Below are 19,419 nucleotides of genomic sequence, written 5' to 3' on the forward strand. Positions count from 1 at the left end.
CAGGAATCAAGTTCCAGAACAAGGAGAGTTCCCATCCCATCACAGGTTCCTATGAAGAGCTACCAAACCATATCCCAGGGGTCAACATGATCTCAGGCTACAGATGGAATTAATAACTGGTTAGGCAGTAAACCTAATGCCTTAAACCTGCCTGGAGCCAACTCTGGATTCCAAACCTTTTTCCTTAAAACGCCTGCAGAGCCTGCAGAGCACACTGCAGCAACAAAACCCTAAACTGAGCCACTTTACTCCCCAGAGGGGTCCCCTCCTGCTGAGATCTACCAACATCACCACAGGGCATACAAAAAAAAACTATAGGTACTACTTCATGCAGAGGCAGGATCCTAGGGTCCGGAAAGAGGAAGGGGGGGGGGAGGAGGCTGGGGGAGGCTGAAGAGGACAAGAGAATGTGAGGACCGTGGGGGAAAGGGGTGGATTACAGGTGGGGGAGAGCTACCAGGCATTGCCTCCTGTTACCTGTCCCCCAAGAGGGCTTCTTCCGACTCCAAGACGGAGGTGCCCCGGCCCGGGCCCACTTCTCGGGCATCTCCTTGGGGACCGTCATGATCCCGGTTTAAGTTGGGGAAGACGCAGTCTGTCCTTGGCCTCAGAGGTGCCAACAGGGTGGCCCCCCGGGGAGGTGCAAGAGCTGTGGCAGCTCGGAGGGGAGCCCTGGACACCCGCTGCGCGCACTGCCCACCGCCCGGGCCATCCTCACAGCCACTGGCAGCGAGCTGCGAACCGCTGCGTCTCCAGCTCGGCTCAGCTGCGCCACCACCACCACCACCGCTCTGGAGGCCCCCCGCGGAGGCCTGCGCTGAGTGGCCCAGGCATCGGTGCCCACGCCCCGGGCTCCGCCTCCACCCGCTCCCCCCACTGCAGGGGCAGCAGCCTGCCAGCGCCGCGTAGGCGAAAGCCAGCACTCGGCGCTGCCTCTCCAGCTCCCCACCCTGGCCAATGCGGGTGAGCTCATGACCCGCGGTGTCCAGGACACCACTTGCATCTCCCACCTCCACCCCACCCCTACCTGCAGGAAAACTAGGAGGCCCTAGGATGGGTAAATGAGGGGAGAACAGGGGCTTCCTGAACCAGAGCTGCCCCCCCCATTACAGGTGTCTCCCAGTGGGGAGCTGGTGCTTGACACCATCTCATAAGATAAACCAGCTCAAGGAACAAACGGATTCAGCTTCCTAGCCAGGATGTGTAAGGGTTTTTGATCTACACACACACACACCCCTTTCCCAGATCCCTATCAGTTATCCCTTTTCCCTTGGCTCCCCAAACCATAATGACACCCACTTTTGGTAGTCTCAAGGATCCACAGTCCTGGCCTTTCTTACCTGGGGGGCGCTTTTTTGCACACAGTGCCATCTCACCCAGCAAGGTCCCAGCAATCCCATGGGAGACCCTGCAGGAAGGTGACAGAAGCCAATGGTCAGGAAGCTGAAGGTAACCCTTCAGTCCCCTCATCAGATCCCTGAAGATTCTCTCCTCTGGCTCTGACCCCTACCAACTCCATCAACATACTCTCCTCTTCCTGGCCTGATGATGTTGAAAAGGGACTTTCTTCCCCCTAGTGCCTAAGACAGCATGGAAGGGAGGTTGAGAGTTCAAAAGAGGCCAAGGCCAGCAGAGAAAGGGTTGTTATTGACAAGAGGGACACAGCTCGCAAATTATCTATCCCAGTAACAACCATTGCCCCTACCTGCTGCCCTTCCTGGTAGCAAAATGTGGTACCCACGTTACTCCTGAGTAAGACTGCTGTGTGTACTAGAAAGCAGAGTTCCCCCAAGGGCAGGGTGGAGGGAACATAACTCAGGAAACACCTGGCAGGGCATCAGGAAATGGGGTGGGCAGGCTCCACCCATCTCCAAATGCTCCTAATTCGCCCTCCCCTACCCCCTAGAGCTTCCATTATCACCTCCTCCACAGAGAAGCCCATCACATTACATGGTACTGGCCTTCACTTCCTGCTCCCCAAACCACTTCCTCTCAACCTCTCAATCTGGGCAGCCACCCTTTGTGTTCTAGGAGAGGAGGGTCTTCCTGATGACCCTGATGGGAGTCACCCCTTCTCTTTCACACCTTAGACTAGTCAATACCACACTGGATACAGGATCAGAGACCATCCATCAAATGTTCCTTCTCCCCCCCCCTCCTCCGCAACACACACACACACAAAAAAGGAAGCGGGGTAAGAAGTGTGGCCTAGAAAGCAAGCCTCTATCCTTTTTCTCAGCCTGGCCCAAAGGAAACAGCCAGTGGGTTCACCTCTCCTTCCTTTGGGTGGAAAGGCTTTCCACCTCCTCCTTTGGTTCCCCTCTCTCCAGCCTACTGGGCTCACCCCAGCAGGCTGTTAGCCCCAAGAGGTACTAATTGCCTGTCTGCTCAAGGTCTATAATTACGGTGACTGGGCCCACGACCGGGACTGGTCGTGGGCCCAGTCACCCACACCAATTCTCCCTTCACTAACACAGTCTCCTTCCCTGACCTAAAGTCCTCAGAGTAATAAGTCCTTTTTCATCCCTGACCCTCCCCAGCTGTGGCAGGCAAGGGAAGGGTGGCTGGCTCAGGATGGAAAAACCTCATGCACATTTTAGAGATGCCAAGCCCTCCTCCCAAGGGCCCCCAGCCAGGGTCTCCACCCAGTCTAGAGTATGAGTCATGGGAGGGTGGGGTGTGAAGGGAGAGGTTAAAGGAGAAAGATGCAAGGTGGGCATACAGCAAATTCAGTCCCTAGACCCACCCTGGGGAGAGGCACCAAGAATCATGACCCACCCAAGAGATCTAGGTCTGTGTCCAGGCAAGAGTTAAAGGAGGGCAAGACAGCCCTCAGGAGCCAGGCATCTGGACCCAGAGCAGCAAAGTTGTTTTACCTCTTGAGACCCGACCCTGAGGAGAGTGAAAACAGGCTTGGGGGCAAGCAATAGGGACAGGAAGGGAAGCTAGCAGCCGGGACCCGGTCTCCTTCCTGGTGTCTAAGAGCCCAGGGTTTTCTAAACAGGTCAGGCCCATCAGCCACGTCGCCCTGCCCCATCACCCCACCCCAGCCCCCTCCACCGAGCCACATCTGGGATAAAAATAGCCAGCTCTGGGAAGGAGGCAAAGCTCCACGAAGGAAAACGCCTCCAGCTCCAGGGCTGGCCCCTGCTCTCCGCCACCAAGAAAGGGTCCTCTCCGGGGAAGCTGGCAGGTCCAGGAAAGCGAGCCCCAGGCCCCCAGACCCCCTGGGTCCCCGGCCAACAATGCCAGCCTAGGCCACCCTCGGGCGCCCAGGACGGGACCCAGCCAGAGCCCTGCGCAGCTCTGCGTTCCCCAAACTACCGCCACCTTTCCGAGACAAAGTCCCCCCCCCCCCCCGCCACGGGACACCTGAAGTCAGGGACCGGGACTCTCCGTCATCCTCAAAACTCTCGGGGTGGGGCTCCCACGCTTCTGCCCGGCACCCCACGCGCTCCAGCCGGCACCCCATCCTCCGAGCCGGCGGGGAATCACCGACCTCCCCAGCCTCAGGGGGGTCCCCCGCTCCCCTCAGCCCGGGGTGCGGCCGCCTCAGCCGGTGCGCCCGGCCCCCGCCGCGCCGCGCCCCACCGCGCCGCGCCTCACCTCTCCTCAGCGCTCGGCGCTCGGCGCCCGCCGCGGCCGCCCCGTCCGGCCCATGCCGGGGGCTGGGGCGGGGGGCGCTGGGCTCGGCTCCCCGCGGGCTCCCGCCCCCCCCAGCTGCGGCCCCGCTCCCCCCGGGGGCCTCGGCCCGCTACTTTGTGTCAGTTTCGGCCACCGCGGGGCGGAAGTGACGGCGGCGGCGGCCGAGGGCGGGGGGCGGGAGGGGCTTTGGGGAGCGCGCGGGGCGGGCGCGCCGCCATCTTTGTGCGGGGCGGCGGGAGGGCGCGAGGGGTCTTAGCCCCACCCCCGTGCTTCCGCTCCACCGAGCCAGCACGCGAGCCGCCTGGAGCACGGGAGGACGCCGAGATTTGGGATGCATTAATGCGGGAGGAAGGGAAGGGGGACGCGCCGGCCTCTCCGCACGAAGCGCATCTTCTTGGGAGGGCGAAGCGACTTCTCCGCAGCCCGGGACGCGGCTCCAGATTGGCTGTGGGGCCTCAGTTTCTCCGCCTGGTCCTCCCAGCTTCCAAGCACCGGCTGGGCCTCGCTCGGCGGCCTTCCCCTCCCCCTCCCCCCGCACGTGGAGGTGAAGGCAGGTTTTGGGACTTGGGTTTTTTGTTGTTGTTGTTGTTTTTCCACCTGGAGGCTGCGGATTCTAAGGGGTGTCGAGCCCGTGAGGACTGAGGCCGGAGGCGCTGAGGTCGTAGGAGCTGGAGCTGGGCCTTGGGGACCCAGTTTGGGAGGGAGTCCACTAGGACAAGCTCTCCCCCACCCCATCCCTCAGGTTCGCACGGCCTCACCGAGCCTACAGCCGGCGCGCGCGCTCTCTGGCGGCTGCTCTGAGCATCTGCATTCCTAGAGGTCCTGCGGGTCGGGGTGGGAGTCACCCCATCCTGCCTGCAACTCCGTTTCTCCACCTGTGCCAGCAGTGGTCCTTCCCCAGTTTAGGAGGAAACAGTGAGTAAACAGAAAAATTTCCCCGAGTCTACATTGTTATTAAGATACAAAATGTCTATTTGCAAGCAGGCGGGGTCGTGGGTCTCCTCATCCTGGAGTGAAGTTCGGCCTGTGAGAATCACAGCTTACTCTCCAATGTCTTAGCTGAGGCAGCAGTTTCCAAATCTGAGCTTTCCTGGTGTGACTCTGAGTCCTCAGGGTGGTGCAGAGCCACCATCAGCTGGTACGTGGCAGTGCCAAGGGTGGCCCCCACTAGAGGAGCCACTACAGGTACCCACCACCAGCCATTACCAGCACTGTAAGAGAAGAACAAAAATGAGACATCAGGGTTGACTGTTTTACTTTTCCTTCTCCCCAGGGACAGGGGACAGTAATAAGGGAGTGCCTTCAAATAGTCCTTGGAATGACAAACACCAGGAAGATGATGTTTTTCACAACAATGCATAGCACTTGGAGAGGAGGAGGGAACCCCAGAAGACCTTGGCTCAGCCTCAAGCCTTAGGGAATTATTTCAGTGTACACATTTTGCTGGTGAGGTTAATAACCCCAGAAGAAGAAATTGATGTGCTTGCAACACAACTCTCAAACATTTCAATTTCAGTGAAAAGTGGGGAGGGGAGCTAGGAATGAAGAGAGAATGTGAGGTTTGGGGAAGAACACTGTCCCAAGAGGCCAAGAGAACTATCTAGAAGAGAGCTGGAGAAACAGCCATTACCAGAATTAAGTGCAGGACCACACCAGAGAAAGCTGATTCCTACCTGAAGACCTCAGGGCCCCAGCCAGCCAAGTATGTGAAGAGCCGTGGACCCAGATCCCGGGCAGGGTTGAGTGGAAACCCACAGTTGACACCCATGGATAGTCCAATGGTCAGGATCAGCAGCCCCACCACCACCGGCTCTAGACCTGCAGGGACACCCTGGTTCCGTCTGTCCAGGATGGCTAGGAGCCCTACAATCAGCATCCCAGTACCCAGAACCTTCAGGTAGACATAAGTCAAGAAAGCGGTCCCATCAGCTGCCAGGCAGTGTTCCATCTGCCCTCCCACCCAAACACTTCTCACCACCACCCCTTATCTGACACAGGCAGCTACGTTTGGGGAGGAGTGCCAGTGTAAAACCAATTCTGAATTCCCACACCGGGACTGAGCAGTAAGCTGGAGTGTACCAAGGGAAAAGGCAAAGGTTGGGACTTTTCCAAATCTTTTTCTCACACCTACCTGATCCAGGAAGCCATTGTTGAGGGATAGGTAAGGTGCAGGGTAGGTGGCAAAGATGGAGGCTGTCTCCTTGGGTCCGGTCACAGTCAGGTCCCCACCTGTATAGTTCTGTAGGGCATCTTCAGGAGAGGAGAATACCTGATGTGTCCCATCATTGCTCATCCAAAAACCATTCCCAGGCACCCCTGCCCACACATCAGTGGCCCCAGCCCTAGGCCCTCTGTTACCATAGTAGAGAACATAGGTGGCCCCGGAGGCACAGAAAGCTGCCAGCAGCTGCACAACACAGTAAATCGGGAACTTGGCCCAGGGGAAGCGTCCCACGAGGCACAGGGCCAGGGAGACAGCTGGATTCAGGTGGGCCCCTTGGAGCATCAAGGAAAGAAAACCAGCCAGCATCGACTAAATATCACTGCCAAGTACTGTCATCAAGCAATACCAATACAACATTCAACCCTGCAACATTTCACACGGTATTATTGCTGGACACTTGTGAACTTACTACCTACTCGGGACGCTGAGATCTGAGTAGCAAGGTTCAAAGCCAGCCCAGGCAAGACTGTCTGGGAGACTCTTTATCTCCAATTAACTAGCAAAAACCCAGAAGTTGAGCAGTAGCCCAGGTGGTAGAGTCAGCCTTGAGAGAAAATGCTAAGGGACAGTGCCTAGGCCCTGAGTTCAAGCCATAGTCTCAAAAAAAATACCACTTCCATATACTTAAGGAATTAACGCGCAAAAGGTTTAAGTGACTTGGCAAAGTCCTACACTGAAGCCAAGATTTGAACCTGTAGCACACTGCATCTCAAGGCTCTGGCCAGGCCTACTGATGCAGTGGGTATCTGAGAGACAAGCAGAGGAGGTTTTGAATAGAGTCCAGTGCACTCCAGAGGCTTCAAGGTGTAAGACACAGAAAGATAGCACATAGCACCTTGTGCCCAGGTGAGCTGAGGTTTATTGTAAAGAAGGGAATGGAATGATACTGGATGGGAAGGAGTGAGTGAGGTCAGAGGCCTATCTCAGTCCAGGGTGCTGGTCAAGCTCAGGGAAATCATACATCCATGAGTCACTAAAGGGTCTGACTTCATTATCACCAGATACCCACTCAGATGCACATCCAATATTTTTAGTGACCAGACCCTGCCCTGCTTACCTGAGACGTTGCCAGCCACGTAGATGGCTATGGTGACTGATAGAGAGCCACACAGAAACATAGTGAAGAAGTTGCCTTTGGTTTCTCCACTGGTTACAGCCTGAGCTACAGCACCCTGCAGGAGGAGCTTGTAGAAAGAAGGGAGATGAGGAACTAAGAACCTAGGAGAGCAACAGCAGGGGAGAGAAGGTTCAGGAAACTAAAGAGAAATGAAACTTGAAGGACTAGCAAGGAAAGGAGAAAAGTAGAAAGAGGAAAGGGAAAAAGAAACCAGGAAGCAATCTAGGCACTAGCGGTTCATGCCTGTAATCCTAACTGTTCTGGAGAGTGAGTTCTGTGGATCGCAATTCAAAGCCAGCCAGAGAAGGAAAGTCTAACAATCTTACCTCCAACTAACTACAAGAAAGGCAGAAGTAGAACTGTGGTTCAAGTGGTAGAGCACAGAAGGGACGGTTCAAGACTCAGTACCAGCACAAAAACAAGTGGGGAAGGGAGGGACAGTAAAAGGAGTGACACTGGTCAAGATGCATTATGCACATAAATCGACATGATGAATTGAAACCCTTTGGTACAACTATTTAAAGAAAAAAATGCTTTTAAAAGCGTTAATGGGATGGGGCTGGAAATACGGCCTAGTGGCAAGAGTGCTTGCCTCCTACATATGAAGCTCTCGGTTCGATTCCCCAGCACCACATATATGGAAAACGGCCAGAAGGGGCGCTGTGGCTCAGGTGGCAGAGTGCTAGCCTTGAGCGGGAAGAAGCCAGGGACAGTGCTCAGGCCCTGAGTCCTAGGCCCAGGACTGGCAAAAAAAAAAAAAACGTTAATGGGAGAAGTGGAGGAGGAAGAAAGAAAGGGAAGAAAAGTGAGAGCTGAGGAAAGGCAGGAATCCAAAAGACACGTAGAAAAGGAAAGAAGGATTAGGAACTGGGAACTGGTGGCTCACCTATAATTTTAGTTACTCAGGAGAATGCAATCTGAGGTCTGCCGTTCAAAGCCAACCTGAGCAGAAAAGTCTGTGAGACTCTTATTGCTACGAAGCTACCATAAAAAGCCAGAAGTGGATCTGTTTTCAAGTGGTAGAGCCCTAGCCTTAAGCAAAGGACGCTCGTGGACAGCACCCAGGCCCTGAGTTCAAGCCTAGGACTGGCAAAAATACAGGATTAGGAGAGACAAGAGGGAGGAAAAGAGAAAAGGCTGAAGTGAAAGGGGAGGGCCTCCAGGAGGAAGAAAGAATTGTAGAATAGTAGAAAGCCCACCTCCCTTTTTCCTCCCATCAGTTCCCAGGCCTACCAATAGTACAAATACACCCAGGAACTCTGCCAGACACTGGCGGACCAAGAGGTTGTGGATCCGAAGATGTTCCCTGATTTGAAGCAGGAGTTGTGCACCTGCCATGGTAAGAACACCCTGTCACTACTGTTTACTGCTCCTTCTGTGTGCACTGGCAGCAGCTCCTGCCCAGCTACTGTCTGCCAGAGGAGAAGATAAGGAAGAGACTTTAAAACCAATTAGGCAACTCCAGATCAGCAGCCAGTATCTGTGCACATGTGGAGGCTGGACAGCATAGCTGTCAGTACTAGTGGAATCCAGAAAGTAGGAAGTTTGCCCAGGCCCTGTCTCTTCTGTCTTTCATCCCCATCTCCAAAGGTCTAGCCTCTCCCTAGATTGATGGTTTTGGAAGTAGGGGAAGTACCCTCCTTCATGTCTGTTAGTTCCCCTGGTCCTAAGACAACTGTACCATGAATCCCACTCTCTGGAATGAAGGTACTGAAGTTTAGAAATTCCCCTAAGAGGGCTGGGAAGGTAGCTTACTGCTAGAGTGCTTGCCTAGCATGCATGAAGCTCTGGGTTTGATTCCTCAGTTCCACATACACAGAAAAAGCCAGAAGTGGCGTTGTGGTTCAAGTAGTAGAGTGCTAGCCTTGAGCAAAAGAAGCTCAGGGACAGTGCCCAGGCCCCGAGTTCAAGCCCCAGGACTGGCAAAATAAAAAGAAATCCCTTTAAGATCACACTGTTAGTGGCTGAATGAATTCAAATCCAGGACGTATGATTCTGATTCCACACTGCCTCCCATCAGGGACATGATGCCTTGCTGTGAGTTCTTTGGAGATGTTGGGAGACACTGGGCTGAAGACTGCATGGGTATAAAAGCTACGTGTGAGCTGGGTGCTGGTGACCAATGCCTGTAATCCCAGCTACACAGAAGGATGAGATCTAAGGATCGAGATTCCTTGGAAGAAAAGTCTATGAGGTTCTCTTCTTTTTCTGCCAGTCCTGGGACTTGAACTTATGGCCTGGGCACTATCCCTGAGCTTCTTTTGCTCAAGGCTAGCATTCTACCACTTGAGCCACAGCACCACGTCTGGCTTTTTCTGTTTATGTGGTACTGAGGAATCGAACCCAGGGCTTCATGCATGCTAGGCAAGCCACATTCCCAGCCCCTCTCCAATAAACTACTAGGAAAAACCCAGAAGTAGCGCTGTGGCTCAAGTGCTAGCCTTGAGCACAAAACTCCTCAGGGACAGTGCCCAGTTCTAGAGTTCAAGCCCCAGGCCCAACAAAGAAAAGGAAAGAAAGCTGCATGTGGAGCCAGGCATTGGTGGCTCACCTGTAATCTCAGCTACTGAGGAGGCTGAGATCTGACAAAAGAATGAAAAAAAAAAGATCGGTGCCAGAAGCTCTCGCCTGTAATCCTAGGTTCTCAGGAGGCTGAGATCTGAGGATCACAGTTCAAAGCCAGCCAGGGCAGGAAAGTCCATAGACTATGAGACTATCATCTCCAATTAGCCACCAGAAAACTGGAAGTGGCTCAAGTGGGTAGGGCACTAGCCTTGAGCTGAAGATCTCAGGGACAGGGCCCAGGCCTAGAGTTCAAGCCCCACCACCAACAAAAATTAAAAAGGAAGGAAGGAAGGAAAGAAAAGAAAGCTACGTGTGGAATGCTTGCATTTCCTCACATAGAGTCTGGGTGTCTCCTGCATGACTTGAGATAAGGACATTACCGCCTGTCCTAGATGCCTGCCCCTCTTACTCTAACACAGAAACAGATCCTATTTCTTGATTCTTTTTAAGTCTCCAATTCATTCAAGTCACATTCTAAACATTAGGGATACTGTGATACATGATACAGCCTTTGCCCTCCCAGCTTATGTTCTAGCAGGTGGAAACAATGTAACAACTTTAAAAAGCACTATATATAGTTTATGAGCATCTTAAGAGATAGGACCACAATTTATGTAAAGACAGGCTCTAGCATAGTCCTGGATGGCTCTGGGGATATTAATATTTCTTGGTGTGTTGAATATTATGGTACTTGGTCCCCATCTCTCTTCGGAGACAACACACCCATTCCTCAGCTACTGAGAATATCAGCTGCTGATACTACACAGCTGCCTTCCTTACTTGGCAGCGCCCTGGTAGGCAGGAAGTTGCCTTGCCTGTTACATGCCCTACTATGGGTCCCATGACAGGTTTGCCTCTTTGCCTCAATATGGGGCAGCCCTGAAGGGTTAGTTCTCCATACGATCAGGTGAGGCCTTTGATATAAATAACCACAATATGTGTTCCTTTATCTCCATACCTAATGTTGTTTTCCTTACTTCCTTAACATGTGTATGTTACATGTAAAGGAAAAAAAAAAAAAAGGGCTAGATCGGGCTGGGAGCTGGTGGCTCATGCCTGTAATCCTAGCTACTCAGGAGGCTGAGATCAGAGAAACAAAGTAGGAAGTCTGTCCAGGCTAGAAAGCCATGAGACTCTGATCTCCAATTAACCACCAGAAAACAGGAAGTAGCCCTGTGGTTCAAAGAGGTAGATCCCAGGGCTGGGAATATGGCCTAGTGGCAAGAGTGCTTGCCTCGTATACGTGAAGCCCTGGGTTCGATTCCCCAGCACCACATATATAGAAAATGACCAGAAGTTGCGCTGTGGCTCAAGTGGCAGAGTGCTAGCCTTGAGTGGGAAGAAGCCAGGGACAGTGCTCAGGCCCTGAGTCCAAGCACCAGGACTGGCAAACAAACAAAAAAGTGGTAGAGCCCAAGCCTTGAACAAAACAGTTCAGGCCATGAGGTCAAGCCCAAGGACCAAAAAAAATGAAGGAGTGCCAACCAAAGCCAGCAAGCTAATCCCTGACTTCAAGCCCAAGTATTGGCACTGGCACATACAGAGAGAAAAACAATAGGCTAGATTGTGGCAAAGGGCAGTGGTCCACTATGAATTTAACTAAACAGTAACCTCTTACAATTTCTGTGTTCCAAATGATAACTGTAAAACAGTTTAATCTAGCCTCTGGCTGATAAAGTGTAGCTTTTAATCTGGAGAATGTTATTTTATATCCCATTTGGATCAGAAAGAAGGCTCTGAAGCAGTTGGTATCCACAGGGAAGGACAGCAATGCAGGTTTACCAGCTTTTTTTTTTTTTTTGGCCAGTCCTGGGGTTTGGACTCTGGGCCTGAGCACTGTCCCTGACTTCTTTTTGCTCAAGGCTAGCACTCTGCCACTTGAGCCACAGCGCCACTTCTGGCCATTTTCTGTATATGTGGTGCTGGGGAATCGAACCCAGGGCCTCATCGTATATGAGGCAGGCACTCTTGCCACTAGGCCATATCCCCAGCCCAGGTTTACCAGCTTGTCCCAAGATTATGTTAATTCCCCAGCCCTCTGTCATTATATAATCTGAATAGAATTTGACAAACTAGATTTTTTTTTTCACTTAGAGCTTCAGGCAAGTTTCTCTATCATGTGAGCCATACCATAAGCCTTTTTGCTTTTAGTTTGTTTATTTTTGTTTCAGATAGGGCCTTAGGTTTACACCAGGACTGGCACTGGACAGTAATCTTATCTCTGCCTCCCAAGTGACTGGATCTATAGGCTGGCACCTCCATGCCTGGCTTGGTTTTTTTTTTTTTTTTTTGAGATAGAGTCTTGCTATCTTATTTTATTTTTTTACCCACGTTGGCCGCACACCAAGATGCTCTTATCTTTTTTTTTTTTTTTTTTTTTTTTTTTTTTTGCCAGTCCTGGGGCTTGGACTCAGGGCCTGGGCACTATCCCTGCCTTCTTTTTGCTCAAGGCTAGCACTCTACCTCTTGAGCCACAGTACCACTTCTGGCTTTTTCTGTGTACGTGGAGCTGAGGAATCGAACCCAGGGCTTCATGCATGCTAGGCAAGCACTCTACTGCTAAGCCACATTCCCAGCTCCAAGATGCTCTTATTTTTATTGTTATAAATCTGCTCTCTGAGAACTGGAGTCACAATGATAGACATGAAAACAAGCAAGACAAAATTCCCTTCTGCAGAATGATACACAACCAGCCAAAAATCTGCCAAGCAAACACAAAGAGTGTGGGGCTGGGAATATGGCCTAGTGGCAAAAGTGCTTGTGTCGTATACATGGGTTAGATTCCCCAGTACCACATATATAGAAAACGGCCAGAAGTGGCGCTGTGGCTCAAGTGGCAGAGTGCTAGCCTTGAGCAAAAAGAAGCCAGGGACAGTGCTCAGGCCCTGAGTCTAAGCCCAGGACTGGCAAAAAAAAAAAAAAAAAAAAAAAAACACAGAGTGTGCAGGTTGCTCTCCTATTTATCACTACCATAGGAGGCCCTGCCCCTGTACTCAGATAGGTTGAGTTCAGGTTTACAATCTGCTTGTAACTGGCTAGTTTTGTTTGTTTTGTTTTTGTTGCCAGACCTGGGGCATGGGCTCAGGGCCTGAGCACTGTCCCTGGCTTCTTTTTGCTCAAGGATAACACTCTACCACTTGAGCCACAGCTGAGGAATCGAACCTAGGGCTTCATGTACACGAGGCAAGCACTTTACCAATAGGCCATGTTCCCAGCCCCTTTCTGTGCTTTCTTTTGTATTCTCAGGGCTGTAGGTCTTTATGAAGATAATCCACTTGCAGATAGGGGCCATATATATATATATATATATATATATATATATATATATATATATATATATATTTTTTTTTTTTTTTTGCCAGTCCTGGGATTTCGACTCAAGGCTTGAGCACTGTCCCTGGCTTCTTTTTGCTCAAGGATAGCACTGCCATTTGAACCACAGCACCATTTCTGTCTTTTTCTTTTTTTTTTTTTTTTTTTTGGCCAGTCCTGGGCCTTGGACTCAGGGCCTGAGCACTGTCCCTGGCTTCTTCCCGCTCAAGGCTAGCACTCTGCCACTTGAGCCACAGCGCCGCTTCTGGCCGTTTTCTGTATATGTGGTGCTGGGGAATCGAACCTAGGGCCTCGTGTATCCGAGGCAGGCACTCTTGCCACTAGGCTATATCCCAGCCCCTGGCTTTTTCTATATATGTGGTGCTGGGGAATCAAACCCAGGGCTTTGTGTATATGAGGCAAGCACTCTTGCCACTAGGCCATATTCCCAGCCCTTATTTATATTTTTTGCCACTCCTGGGGCTTGAGCTCAGTGCCTGAGTATTGTCCCTGAGCTTTTTGCCCAAGGCTAGTACTCTACCATGAGAGTCACAGTGCTACTTCTGCCTTTTTTTCTGTTTATGTGGTACTGAGGAATCACCCAGGGCTTCATGCATGCCAGGCAAGCACTTTACCTCTAAGCCACATTCCCAGCCCCATGCTGGGCTTTTATTAAAGACTTCCAATTTGACCTCTCAAAAAGAATGGCTTGGGCTGGGAATGTGGTTTAGTGAGAGTGCTTGCCTGGCATGCACTAAGCCCTGGGTTCAATTCCTCAGCACTATATAAACAGAAAAAGCTAGAAGTGGCGCTGTGGCTCAAGTGGTAGAGTGCTAGCCTTGAGCAAAATGAAACGAGGGACAGTGCTCAGGCCCTGAGCCCAAACCCGTGTTGTAGAGCTGACTCCATCTTGACTAGGGAAACATGGTAGGAAATGTTGGGGGCAGTAGATTAGGTCAACCTGACCCCAAAATTCTGCTTCTGTAAATGGCTTGCTTAACCTGTTTATTGCTTGCTTTACCCCCCTGTGTCAAGCCCAGACATCTGTGTTCCACTTTTATAAACCCCAATTTGAGGACTGCTCGGGGTCACAGTGTTAGCTCCAAGTCTGCACTGTGTCCCTGGCCCATCAGCCCACTTTTCACTGTCTCAGTTCAGCTCCCGAGTCTGTGCTGCGTCCCTGGCTAGTCAGTTCACTTTATGCTTCCCCAGTAAACCCATCTTTTTGCTTGAGACTGTCTCTGAGTGGTAGACTCTTAGAGGGACAGGGACTCCCCTCCCTCAAACCCCGTAACAGCCACTCAAGTCTAGTGCTCTACCACAGATATAAGCCACAGATCCATTATGACTTTTCAGTGGTTAATTGAAAGTAAGAGTCTCACAGACGTTTGTGCCTAGGCTGGTTTTGAACCAGGAACCTCAGCCTCCTGCATAGCTAGGGTTACAGGTATGAGCCACCAGTATCCAGTGTGTGTGTATGTGTGTTTCTAAAGGACTGTGTTTCTAAAGGCTGTGATAGGGCATGCTGAAATACCCTCTTCGCAGTATTTATTGTGTGGTATTTTATGCCACAAGTCAGTCATGGGGAAAACAGAGGCCACATTTTGAGAGTTGGAGTCTTTATTGTAGATCTAGGGGTCTGCAGGCAGCCAATTTCAAAGACCTGCAGCTTGGAACAAAGCTTGCACCAAGTTTTGTTTTTGTTTTTTTGTTTTTGCCTGTCCTGGGGTTTGAATTCAAGGCCTGAGCACTGTCCCTGGCTTGTTCAAGGCTACCATTCTAGCACTGAGCTACAGCACCACTCCTGGCTTTTTCTGTATATGTGGTGCTGAGGAATCAAACCCAGGGCTTCATGTATGCAAGGCAGACACTCTACCATTAGGCCATATTCCCAGCCAAGCACCAAGTTTTTTTTGTTTTTTTTTTTGTTTGTTTGTTTTTGTTTTCGTTTTGGCCAGTCCTGGGGCTTGGACTCAGGGCCTGAGCACTGTCCCTGGCTTCTTTTTGCTCAAGGATAGTACTCTGCCACTTGAGCCACAGAGCCACTTCTGGCCATTTTGGTGCTGGGGAATTGAACCCAGGGCCTCATGTATATGAGACAAGCACTCTTGCCACTAGGCCATATCCCCAGCCCCAAGCACCAAGTTTTTAAAGACAAAAGTCACATGTTGGGTAGAGACCAAGCCTCAGGAAAGCACTATATATAAGCGCAGCATTATATGTAAACACAGAAGAGCTCCCCTGGGGCTAAACAACACAGCGTCTGCCTATTCCCCAGGGCAGGGCCCTGCTAGCTGGAGCCCTGAAGCCAGACATCTATAATTCAAGGGATGCTCATCTCACCTTTAGGCCTTGGAGCTGGGTGGACAGCCCCCCATCTCCTGGCAAGGCTCCAGTATAGCTGGGAAACCAACAGCCCCCAGCACCTGGCCAGGTGCCAGGATAGCTGTAACTTAGTTTCCTCACTTCAGAAAACAGGTTTCTAAGGTTCTAGGTGAGGAGAGAGCATGCAGAGAGAAGTAGAGGTGATTGAAAGAGAGTTTATTGGGGTACGCTCCCGGGCGGATCAGAGAGGTCGAGCCTGGGCCTGGGTAAGGCAGGGTTTATATTGTTGTGCCAAGTTGCGAAACCACCACCAAGAAGACCACCGAGACTCAGACATTCTGAAATGCAATAGCAAGGCAAGACTTTATTCAAGCGAGCCGCGGCCCGGGCCTTGTCCTACCCACCGACACAGCAGAGGTTAGGAGGCAGCCTCGAGCTGTGATTATACAGAGCTTATAAAGGCAAAAAACAAAGTTACAACAATCAGGTGTTCAAGCAAGCAAGATTAGGACACAGGTACAAATCTGATTGGCTCAGGGTTCGAGGCACTCCAGGGGTGGTCAGAGTTAAGCATTCCCAGCGGTTAGAGTTCTAGACCGACTGGGCCCTAATGGGCTTATCCTGGGTCTGCTTATCTCAGGTTCATGTGGTAAAGTGGGGCCTGACTTCAAAGTCTGGCACTTCAATATAGCTAGGGCAAAAAGTGGAACATCTAGTCAGTGGGGACTTTCGGTCAGCGGTGGTAGTTAGCATGTAGCTTGTTCTGCAAGTCTGGGTGGTTTCAGTTAGTCTCAAGCTAATGCTTCTAGGAACGGCTGGTGCAGATGGTGTTTCCCAATAGGTAGGTGGTTTATTCTTGGCACCTGTGAGCCCTCCAGCGGCCTGACAAGATAGTTGCATTTAATACCCCTCACCACTAAGAAAGAAGCACAATAGCAACATTCTTGGGATTTTGGAGCAACATGTTACACACTTGGAAACCCAATTCTGACCAATCCAAATTCTGCCACTCATCTTTTACCTTGAGATGGCACTCCTTTGTGGCAGCTACAACCATATAAGGCAGCAAAATCTCCTTAGAGTGACCTGCAGATCTGGGCAGCTTCAAGACTACTACTTGGGCAGCAGCCATAGATCCTAGCCCACCATGATGAAGCCCCTGTTCCACCCGTCCACATCAGGGCCTCCGCCTCCTAGCCCCTCCCAACCCCTGTAAGTTATATAGGTCACCTCAGACCGCCGGCACTTTTCTCTTGTGAGGGGAGGGGTCTTGCTGGTCCCTTTGCAGGCAATCGACTTTTCTTTGTTCTTTGTACCTGGGTGTCTGCATGGTTTACTGGCAAAGTCTAATAAACTCTAACATGTACTTATCAAATGTTTGAAGTTCCCCCTCCTCTGTTTTCGAGGGCTGCCGCTTCTGAGTGGGGCTGCAAAGCAGCACCGTCCTATTTTTAGCTCACACCTAGATGCCACCCCATCTGTGAATGAAGCTCAGGCTTTTTCCTTCTCTGCCAGCTGGCCATACGGGATCCTTGATAGGGCAGTGGAGCTGAGGTGAGGGACACGTGCCTGTGTCTCACTGAGGAGTCACACGGGACTTTGGACTATTTGCTTTGAAGCTTGCTTGTGTCCTCACCTTGTTTATGCCAGATTTGAAAGATGCCACTTTATCTCACAATGTATTCTTAAAAAAAAAAAAAAAGAATTTGTTTCTTTGGTCTCCTCAGTGCCTCGCAGTCCCTCTAGTCACAGGAGGGCAGTTATTGGGAGGCCCCAAAGGAGTAGGTTGCCAGCAGCCCTACAAGTTCATGTATGCTCAAGTTCCTGTGCCCTCTTACTCTTCAGCCCAGTAGCTGTCTCCAAGGTGGCCATTTACACAATTGGCACCATTGCCAGAGTCGCTGTCAGAGAGGCCTTTTGTATTCTTGGCCTCATCTTTTTCCTCTGATCATCCTTAGATATCTTTCTTTCAATGTCTATAAATTGAGAAAACATAAGAGACCCAATAGAAAGGCAATTCCACGATATAATAGTAAAAAAGACCTCTGGAGAGGGGCAGAAATGGATAGCCATAGCAGATGATACATAAATAAAAAATCAATCTCCACACGCTTTCGCAGAATTTAGTGAGTGGTGGGGGCTTGTCTTGATTCCTCCGATGGCGAAACCAGCATTGGATTTTTCGGACATCCCAGTCCAGTTGCTTTGACAGACCCTCCAGCCTTCTTCTTTTTTTTTTTTTTAATCAGGATTCTTCTTAGTAATAGATACAAACACCTTTTCAAGGATAGCATTGGGTTCAACCTCAGACCTATTAGCCTCAATGCCAAGTCGAAGTGCATAGGGTTTGGCAATAAACTGTTCGAAGAGAAACCTCACGGAGAAGATGCCCACTGCCAGCGGGTACACTGACAGGAGGTGGCGAGCCCACAGGTAGTCGTCGCCCTGGCCCTCCAGGTCCGCCCAGCTCACGTTCTGAGGCAGCCGGAAGTGCTCGCTCCACAGCCAGCCCAATAGCAGGCCCAGGGGTCCCACCCCGGCTGTAGCCATCTTATGTCCGCCTTGCAGCCACTGGCTGCCATAGCTTCAGCGGCCAACAGAACCCACTGGGAGGTAGCCCCAGGGCGGAGCCGAACTTTTTTTGTGTGTGTGCCATTCCTGGGCCTTGGACTCAGGGCCTGAGCACAGTTCCTGGCTTCTTTTTGCTCAAGGTTAGCACTCTGCCACTTGAGCTCACAGCGCCACTTCTGGTTGTTTTCTATATATGTGGTGCTGGGGAATCAAACCCAGGGCTTCATGTATGGGAGGCAAGCACTCTTGCCACTAGGCCATATTCCCAGCCCCTCACAATGTATTCCAGTTTTCTGGTGGTTCATTGGAGATAAGAGTCTCAAGGAGGGCTGGGAATATGACCTAGTGGCAAGAGTGCTTGCCTCCTATACATGAAGACCTGGGTTCGATTCTCCAGCACCACATATATAGAAAATGGCCAGAAGTGGCGCTGTGGCTCAAGAGGTAGAGTGCTAGTCTTGAGCAAAAAGAAGCCAAGGACAGTGCTCAGGCCCTGAGTCCAAGGCCCAGGAATGGCAAAAAAAAAAAAAAGTCTCAAGGACTTTCCTGCCTAGGCTGGCTTTGAACTGAGATCCTCAGATCTCAGCCCCCTGAGTAGCTAGGATTATAGACGTGAGTCTCAGTGCTATTTTTCTAAATACAGTGTTTCTAAATTCCTGGCTGCCATTTACCTTCTTTTCCCTAGTCTATCCTATATTAATGCCTCCAGCTTGCCTACTTCTGCAGCTTCTAGATGGCATGTGAGACTTTGCAACCACCATAATCAGGTGAGCCAACACATTGTAGTAAATCTAATAAATCTCTCTCCATATTGATGGCTGGAAAGAGATTTAACTGCTTCTGCTCTTCTTCAGAATTAGTTAATGCAAATTTATAGTGGTTTTAGAAGAAAAAAAATTAATAATGGATTGAATGGATCATGGAAGTTTCTGGAATTTTCCTTTGATGTGTTTTTTTTTTTGTTTGTTTGTTTGTTTTTGCCAGTCCTGGGGCTTGGACTCAGGGCCTGAGCACTGTCCCTGGCTTCTTTTTACTCAAGGCTAGCACTCTGCCACTTGAGCCACAGCGCCACTTCTGGCCATTTTCTATAGATGTGGTGCTAGGGAATCGAACCCAGGGCTTCATGTATATGAGGCAAGCACTCTTGCCACTAGGCTATATTCCCAGCCCTGGAATTTTCCTTTGAATATGATTAGTTGTACATTGACATTTACACACACACACACACAATGTACTCCATTAAACTCACCCCCCTGTCACTCTCCTTTATTCCTCTTCTTAATACAATTTCCACATTTTGTTGTTATTGTGTTGTGCCAAGTCGCGAAACCACCACCAAGAAGACGACTGAGACTCAGACATTCCGAAATGCAAAAGCAAGGCAAGGCTTTATTCAAGCGAGCTGCAACTCGGGCCTCGTCCTACCCACTGACACAGCGGAGGTTAGGAGGGAGCCCCGAGCTGTGATTACACAGGGCTTATAAAGGCAAAGAACAAAGTTACAACAATCAGGTGTTCAAGCAAGCAAGATTAGGACACAGGTACAAATCTGATTGGCTCAGGGTTCGATTCTAGGGGTGGTCAGAGTTAAGCATTCCCAGCGGTTAGAGTTCTAGACCGACTGGGCCCTAATGGGCTTGTCCTGGGTTTGCTCACAGGG

General features: G+C 50.8%; 2 protein-coding genes, 1 long non-coding RNA gene and 1 pseudogene across 11 annotated transcripts in view; 1 reads left to right on the plus strand and 3 right to left on the minus strand.

Annotated features, from left to right (window-relative positions):
* The window catches only part of Atp8b2 (ATPase phospholipid transporting 8B2), a 28,991-nt gene extending 25,162 nt beyond the window's left edge, over positions 1-3,829 (minus strand). For 2 of the 8 annotated variants that reach the window (XM_048356868.1, XM_048356870.1), the window contains exon 1: positions 478-920. In XM_048356868.1, the coding sequence (XP_048212825.1) occupies positions 478-565 (88 nt within the window). In that variant the 5' untranslated portion in view covers positions 566-920. Of the gene's footprint in view, positions 1-477; positions 922-1,340; positions 1,409-3,606 lie in introns of those variants that run through there. The other 6 variants (XM_048356872.1, XM_048356873.1, XM_048356874.1 and 3 more) reach the window with 6 other exon arrangements.
* On the plus strand, positions 549-8,387 carry LOC125359244. Its single transcript, XR_007212521.1, has 3 exons — positions 549-560; positions 3,340-3,344; positions 8,304-8,387. It is a non-coding gene; the product is annotated as an uncharacterized LOC125359244 (long non-coding RNA).
* Positions 4,271-8,324, minus strand: Aqp10 (aquaporin 10). Of its 2 annotated transcripts, XM_048356876.1 has the most exons (6): positions 8,220-8,324; positions 6,927-7,053; positions 6,004-6,141; positions 5,777-5,895; positions 5,319-5,536; positions 4,271-4,856 (listed from the first exon to the last, which is right to left on the minus strand). In XM_048356876.1, exons 1-6 carry the CDS (start codon positions 8,322-8,324, stop codon positions 4,679-4,681), a joined length of 885 nt encoding a protein of 294 aa, XP_048212833.1. In that variant the 3' UTR covers positions 4,271-4,678. The 2 variants fall into 2 exon arrangements, with proteins under 2 accessions (XP_048212833.1, XP_048212834.1); XM_048356877.1 differs by lacking the exon at positions 6,004-6,141.
* Positions 8,388-17,119: 8,732 nt separating the features above from the next.
* LOC125360181 lies at positions 17,120-17,738 on the minus strand (annotated as a pseudogene).
* Positions 17,739-19,419: the final 1,681 nt, after the last annotated feature.

This window comes from Perognathus longimembris, chromosome 11, assembly GCF_023159225.1.
Source record: "Perognathus longimembris pacificus isolate PPM17 chromosome 11, ASM2315922v1, whole genome shotgun sequence".
Classification (NCBI taxonomy): domain Eukaryota; kingdom Metazoa; phylum Chordata; class Mammalia; order Rodentia; family Heteromyidae; genus Perognathus; species Perognathus longimembris.